The sequence below is a fragment of the Trypanosoma equiperdum genome, assembly GCF_001457755.1.
Source record: "Trypanosoma equiperdum strain OVI genome assembly, contig: ctg_1912, whole genome shotgun sequence".
Lineage (NCBI taxonomy): Eukaryota > Euglenozoa > Kinetoplastea > Trypanosomatida > Trypanosomatidae > Trypanosoma > Trypanosoma equiperdum.
In genome coordinates this window covers 1,782-9,605 of record NW_027123963.1, presented here as the reverse complement: position 1 = coordinate 9,605, position 7,824 = coordinate 1,782, and the positions used below count along the sequence as shown (strand labels likewise).

The following is a 7,824-nucleotide window of genomic DNA, read 5'->3' as shown; positions in this document are numbered from 1 at the left end:
AACTGTAAGCAACATGGTGATAAAACGAGTTGTGAAAATGACAAAACAGATAAAAAACAAAATTGTGCACTTTCAAAGGGTAAAAATAATGAATATGTTCCAGAAAAAAAATCCGAAACGGTAGTATTCTTGTCAATAAGAAAAATTTCTCTGATTTTTTCTTATATTAGTTCTGTAAAGCTTTATTATTTTAAGGATTTTGCTCAATTTTTTTGAAAATTATGAAAATTTGTTTTTTCAGATAATTAGATAAATTTGAGAATGTTTGATAAAATTTGATAAAATTAAAACTTTTCGATTAAAATTGAAATTTTGGTATGATAGTTGCCTATGAGTGTAAAGGTATAGTAGTAGAATGTGAAAAATTTGCGCTATTCCGATTTGGTTTTTTTATTTCAGGGATATTATTTCGGGTTGTTATAGTGATAATAATGATAATGAGAGGAGTGTGTTCTCAGTGTGGGTTATTATTCAAGGTCGGTGAGGCAAACCCCGGAATAAAAGATTAAATGAAAGCAACAGAAGTGTTCGTATTGCGTTTGGATATCAATAGGTATGTGAAAACGAATCAAAGAGTTTTTTCAGTAGAAGATCCTGTGTGGAAAAGCCATACTCGAGAAAAGAAAGAAGAGAATATGATGAATTAAATGACAGAATATGCATCGACGCTGCACAGAAAAAAAGATAAAAGAGGAGATTGTATAACACATTTCACTAAAAAAGGATAGGCGCTACTGTAGAGATGATAGTTTTGACTGTAGTTTTGAATCTGATAGAGAAACAAGATGATAATCATAAGCAAGAAGTTCATAATGCGATTTTGATTTATAGAATATGAGTGGATTTCATTTTATGTCAGTTTTGCAGAGGATAAACAAGTAATCTCTACGTATGAGTCATGACGATGAGGTAGAAAGGAAGTAATGTAAAAGAGATAACAGAATTTAAACTTTATGAAAGATATCAGCGTGGCCGGAGAGAGCCAAGCGTAAGGACAGGTACAAGCTGCAATGGCTAATACTGAGGACCCGAGGTTGGCACTTCGGTGCCGGCTCCATTTCAAACAGGAAGGTGATGCTTCGCTAATGTTGCGTATACAGAATCAGCGGTTTCTTTACTTTCTCTCCGTCTTTCAACTCTTTGTAGCATAAGACATGCAACAAATCAAACCGCACGAATGATTTCGCTGAAGCAGATAGCAGCAGCGACATTCATTGCCGATTTAGAAACCAAGCACGCCGCCGGCAACGTTGCCAGCGGAGAACAATATCTATTTCAACCATCTGTGTGCCCTAGGCGCAGCAGCCAATGCGGACATCGAGCTGCCGAAACGGAGGTCCGACGCTGACGACAGCCTGATATCTTTGCAGGACCTCAATCTAACCTTCGCACCACCTTCGTGGGTTTCCAAGCTAGCCGTAGCCAAAGAAACATCAGACTGTGGAGAAGTGGCTGAAAACTATTTACTAACTCCAGGACAAATAGACGACAGCAGGAAGACACACTTGCAAGCGTGGATTTCGGCAAACAAACGGCTTACCTCGACAGACAAAATTAGACCGGAATTAAAAGGCGTAAGACAAACCAAGCTAACCGCAGATCAAGCTAACCAGGCACGGCTACTCGTAACCACAGCACTGGCCGAAGCGGTGGAGCTGCGAGCTCAGATAAAAACTAATCAAGAGGCAACCAGCAAGCACACTAAACAAAGCGTGAAAGCGATTTTAATTCAAGCATTTTACGGAGTCAAAGCAGCTGATAAAAACTTTGATGCAAGCAAAGCGTTTAATGGTGCAACCAACTCGCGAACCACAGACTGTGAGGGAACGAAGGCAAGCAGTGGAGCCGCGGTACTCTTCTGTATATGTGTAAAAGATAACAGAGACAGCCTAGACACGCCATGCTTCAGAAAACAAGCTGTGACCACCAAATGGACAGAAGGCTCGGCCCCAAGCTGGAAGTCAGCGTTCGACGAAGTTTTTGGCCACTGTCCTCACCGCAAGGTATTCCAAGCAACCTCGGCGGCGGTGAGTCAGCTAGCAGCGAACATACGCGACTCCATTAAGATCATAAGCAGCCATGGATACTATGGCGATATCCATGGCACCGACTGCGACGGACAAAATAGCGGCGGTGCATGCGTCAAATTCACAAACTATAAGCAGGTCGGCGGCGGCTCCGCAGACAAGATCCCGTGGCTCGACAATCTAGAAAAACTAGCGGCCGAGCTATATCAACAGGAGGAAGCCATATCAAGGCACAATGCGCTTGTAGCGAGCATGAAGGCGCTGAAGAAGCGAGCGCGCGCTGTTCCACGTGCGGCCCTAACAGTCCAAGCAGCGCATAATCCGACAACAGAAGGGGTTCAGGCTCCACCGATTCAAGTGATCAGAGTGCACAGGCCAAAGAAAAATGCAAAAAGATTGACAAAGAAGCAGAATGCCAAAAACCGTGCAAATGGGACGGAGAAGCGAAACCACCTAATAAAAAGTGCACATTCAGTGAGGAAGGCAAAAAACAGAAAAAAAAGCAAACCAAGAAACAGAAGTGAAAGATGGCAAAACTTACTGCAGCAAACTCACCACACAACCGGAATGTGAGGCAGTGAACAAGGCAGGACAACCAGCTACTTGTGGATGGAGAAGTGGGAAAGATAACGAGGATAAAAATGAAAAATTTAAATGCCATTATTCCACTTTATTGTAAATCAGAAAATGTCTCTGAGTATGGCTGCTTTTACCGGTTCGGTAGCATTCTAAAATTATTTATCAACACCATCAAATTTATGAAATTTTGATTTATTAAGATAATGTACTAAAATTTTCTAAATTGTGATATGTTTTCATGCTTTGTTTTCATTTCAATATGAGATTTGTTGATATTTTGAGAATTTTCAAAAAAAAAGAAAATTATAAAATGAATAAAATATATTTAATATATGTTTTTTTCAAAAAATATATGAAAAAGTCGACTATAGGAGAAACTTAAAAGGCATATATATTTCAAAAATGATTGCTATTAAAAACATTTATTAGTCTATTTTATTTCGTTTATTATATTTATAGTAGTCAGGGAAATAAAATAAATAATAATAATAATAATAATAATAATAATGATAATAATAGAAATAATAATAATAATAATAATGATAATAATAATAGGAAAGTGTTGTCAGTGTGAATATATACGAATATTATAATAAGAGCAGTAATGATACTAATAATAATAATAATAGAGTGTTGTCACAAAGCGTAAAAAATATTATAAATGTGTGATGGTAAAAAACAAATGGAAACACCAAATTAGAAGCAATTAAAACAATGAAAGTGTAAAATGGGTATATGTAAGTGGGCGTGGAGAAAATGATTAATACTATCAAAGATAATGCGGAGAGAGAGGGAGAAATTAAGCGCCACAGAATACGTATAGCATCATAGTAAACTGACGATATGTATCACCATACACAAGGAGATTATGAGGAACAACAATAGAGAAATAGAGTCCACCGTGCAGATATAATGGAGGTTTTACGGTATGTACAAAAACAGTGACAGTAGACATTAAAGAAGGAACAGAAATATTAAGTGTAACGATAGAATAAGAGGCTAGGTTTTACTGCACACCACGGTAGGAAATGATCTAGGGGGAGTGCACTACACCTTTAGTGAAAAAATTGACAGATTATATTGAAGGGATGATACTTGCGACTGTGGTTTTTATGATGATTGCAGCTCTTAATGTTTAGCTGCGATACAGTTGCAACACAAGGAAAGAAGTGGGTATGTGTGAAATAATGCCGAAGCGTTGTTCTCGTGAGAAATTGTACTAACGGATTAAATTTGTGGGAAACAATATAATACTATTGGCATGAGGAATAGTAAAATATGGACTACTAATGAGCTGCTGTGGGAACAAACAGACAAAATAATAAAGAAGTTTATTGAAATAGGTAGTATAGTAAGTAAAAAACTATATATGAATGGGGGGAATAAATGGGTATATCTCTCCAATTCCGTACTGGTATGCTGACCGAATTTTGCAACAATCATGGAGAGACTCATTAATGAAAAGGTGGTCGCTAAGACATAACTTAATGCCTTAATTAAAAGACAGAAATCATCTAGAAAGCTATGCACATACCTCAAAAAGTAAAATATTAAGCGGCTTCGCGCTCCAGGAAAGCATTATGGAAACAAAACCAGAGGGCAAACCATGTCCGTGACAAACAACGCCGCTACCTTGTTATTGTGGAACCACGAATTGGCAAGCGGACGGCGGACAGAAGCAATAGAGACACATAAAATTTTTATTGTCAAGAATTAAAGTGTTTTCGATGATTCATAGAAAGATGAAAGGCGTTTTGAACGAACAGATAGGTTTTTTATAGATTGAGGATGAGGTATGTTTGGAATATTGTAAATGAGTATAGAGTGTGCGCTCAACAATCGGTTCAGAGAACAGCTGAAACTTTCCTTTCAAGCCAGCAAACCGAGCGTCTGAGGATGCAACAGCACCAAAAACTGAACCGACCCAATAAGGCCAACAAGCGATGCGACAAACCTACAACTTCCAGCTAAGTCACAATAGAAGGACACCAACGATCCTTTAACTTAAAGGAGTTTTTTAGGGCAGGTATAACACAGTAGAGACGGACAAAATCATTACAAATAGTGCAACAATGGCGGCATATTCAGGCACTGGCAACATGAACCTCGGCGAGACGCGACTCTGCAGGCAATTTAGCCTCACTATTGAGCCGACTATGCTAAGAATTTAAAACGTAACACACACCAATGCCACAGCCAGAAACACACTTCCAAAGGTGATGTGGCGAGCCTGGTTGGGGTATCGCCAACTTCACCAAATGTTTCAGGAATATCAATCAGTCTGCAGAAGAAATGGGACCAGAATATCAAAAACTGGGGCTGTTGAACCAAAAGCGCTGGCCTATTCAATAGCAAAAATGGCAGCGCTACGCAACGCAAATATACAACAGCTACGTGCCCGGTCACTGCCGACTTGCAACGGCTTCAGGAGCGCAGCGCAGCGCAGCAGCCAAAACAGTGGATTTCATGGTAGCAGCAAGTGAAGCGACCCGCAGGGGCACGAGCGCAGAATTTTTCACTGTAACAGCGGCTCTATTCAAAAGACCCGGGGTACGCGAGCGCCGAGCACAAGGGCCGGCGGTGACCGCAGGCACAGAAGTAATCAGCTCACTTAGTCATAGCAACCTTGCAGGCAAAGAACTTGGCATCGTATCGGCAGCCGCCAAGGCGCACGCGCCAGCGACGTAAGCAGCCCAGGTTTCTTTCAGTACACAGCACTCGACGCACAAGAACCCACAGGCCCTGGCGACGCTGCAGCCTGAGAGCCCTTTACCCATGCCAGAGCGGCTGTGGTGACCGGTGGCAGTAGCGGCAACCAGCTAGTAAAATTCGAAGGTAGATACCTGCAGAGAGTGGTGTCGCAGCGGATATGCAACAACAGCAGGATCCGAAAGACACCGGCAACAGAAGGGTAAACCTCAGCAGCGGCAATATACTGTAAACAGGCGAGGCTCTTTCCGCCATCATCAAGCTAACCCTCCCATCGAAAATAATTGACACCAAAATTGACCCAGAAGATTACCGATCATTAACAACCCTCTAATTCTTTGTAGAAGCTGTAAAGAACGGCATACTCACATGATCTGGAGCGGCCGATTACAACAGCCCAACACTAATAGACAAGGCAATAGACCATATTTTCAAACCGTTTCAGGATGACTTCAAACCCATGTTCTGGGACACAATGACCAACGTCAGTGTGACGAAGATAATCACCGGTACAGCCAGCAGACCTTTGAAGAATATTAAGAGCTTATCCGTTCTCAGCAAAGCACTATTATACTTTAAAAAGCGAGTAAAACAACAACCAACAGCCGCAAAATTTGAACTTGAAGCCAAAAACAGTAAAACATAAGTAAAATCAATAGAGCAAATATGCAACGAAAAAGAAGATGCAAAAACCTGCAATGCTGACAAAAACTGCAAATACGATGAATACATAAAAGAAGGGCCAAAATGTAGATTGAGTGATGATGGAGAAAAAGCGGCAAACAAGCAAAGAAGACCGAAGAGAAAGATGGGAAAATAATAAAACTGACTGTTCTAGCCTTGTTATTCAGTCAGCTTGCGATGCAGCGAGCAAGGGAAAGTCTATCCATATTTATAGGTAAAGAAAAAGTGAATATAGACAAAAATAAAGAAAATATAACCCACAGACAACCATAATTGTTGAAATGTTAGATATAGAGGTGATTCAGATAACTTTTAGAAATAGATGATTTGTTTGGCACGATAGTATGTCGGAGATTTGGTGGGGATACAAGGACAAAGGCCCGAAATATTGTAAGAAGCCATAAGTTAGATACCTATACAGCCGGGTGCCCCATGGAGCCGCAAGCCACAACCATTGCTGCCACCAAAATGCTGACCACCGGCTGAATCTGTAATCAAACACTGCATCATCATGTAGAAGAATACGCTGATCTTTCTCTCAAGCTTAGCAAAGTTCATTACCGAAACTTCAATGGCGACATATATTAAAGCCGTGGTGCTGGCAATGTTAATAGGTCCAGGCTGGATCACACTTGGGAGTGGAACGGCAGGCGATGCGATAGACGCGAAGAAAATACACAAAGTGTGCGATTTCTCGCAAAAGTTAAGGCATGCGCACACCAAAGTGACAGCAAAAGCACAAGTTGTTCACACCGCGATCAAAACGGCACTAAAGCTTGTTTACAAGCTGCAGATTTACGCGACGTTAACTCCAGACGACAACAAACGCACCACGGCGATGTTACTAGCTCAAAGCTCCAACACACTCGTACAGAGCCTAGCAGACAAGCTCAATGGAATCGCATCGAAGGGAAGCCAGATGAGTGCACACGCAGCGGTAGTCGCAGGCCACATAAACGAAGCTATACAACTTTTCGCCAACTCAAGAACCACTGCCGCAACCGGTGGCAACCTGTGCCTAGCAACGGCAAGCACGACACCAGTAACACTAACGGGAAACTTGAAGGGGTGTGCGGACCTAAAGAAAGCGGACCTAGCCGGCGCAACTGGCGTCAGCGCCTTCGAGCTAACTGACCTAGCGGCTTTATCAGCTGTGACAGACGCCGGCATCAGCGGCAGCGAAGGCCAAGGCTGTAAACTGCTCAAACCCGACGCCGCAGGCAATGTCGGCAGCGCCATAAAAGAAGACACCATAGCATACGCAGGCGGGCTGATAAAAGCAACCAGCGGCAACACAGCAACGATTAGCCTAACAGACATCACGCCAGCGACTGCAGATACCGCGGACAAGCAAATTTACTTAAATGCCGTAACGGCGGCTCCAAGCTTTGAAACAGAAGCGGCGCACGCCAAAGAAGATATCAGCGAGGCCCTGTACGAGTTACTGACAAGCACACAACAACTACAAACAGCCAATGCGATAATCAACGGCAAGCCAGAGGCGCCAGCAACAGGAACAGAGACGGACAGCCTAACGACCGCGCTGCGATCAGCCGTCAACAAGTCGTCCGACAATTTGCAAAGCAAGTTCCTAACTGGCATCTTTAACGAGGAGCTAAATTTCCCGGCAGATATCAAGCAAAAGTTTAAAAAGGTAAGCCAGCTCCCAGAAGAAGGTTTGCAGCCCTTGGCAACCAGGCTTATGCATGCAGTTTTAACAAAAAAATGCGAGAGTGCAGCTGCGGTCTGTGAGCTCAGTAAAGGCGGTGCAACTGACAACCACATGTGCAATAAAATAAAAGACCCAAAAGAATGCTCCAGTAAT

At 42.1% G+C, this 7,824-nt stretch overlaps 1 pseudogene across 1 annotated transcript; it reads left to right on the top strand.

Moving 5' to 3' along the window:
• The first annotated feature begins 1,274 nt into the window (after positions 1-1,274).
• On the top strand, positions 1,275-2,539 carry TEOVI_000891500:pseudogene (annotated as a pseudogene). Its single transcript is given in 2 exon segments — positions 1,275-2,360; positions 2,363-2,539. Coding segments are annotated over 2 exon segments (1,263 nt in total).
• Positions 2,540-7,824: the final 5,285 nt, after the last annotated feature.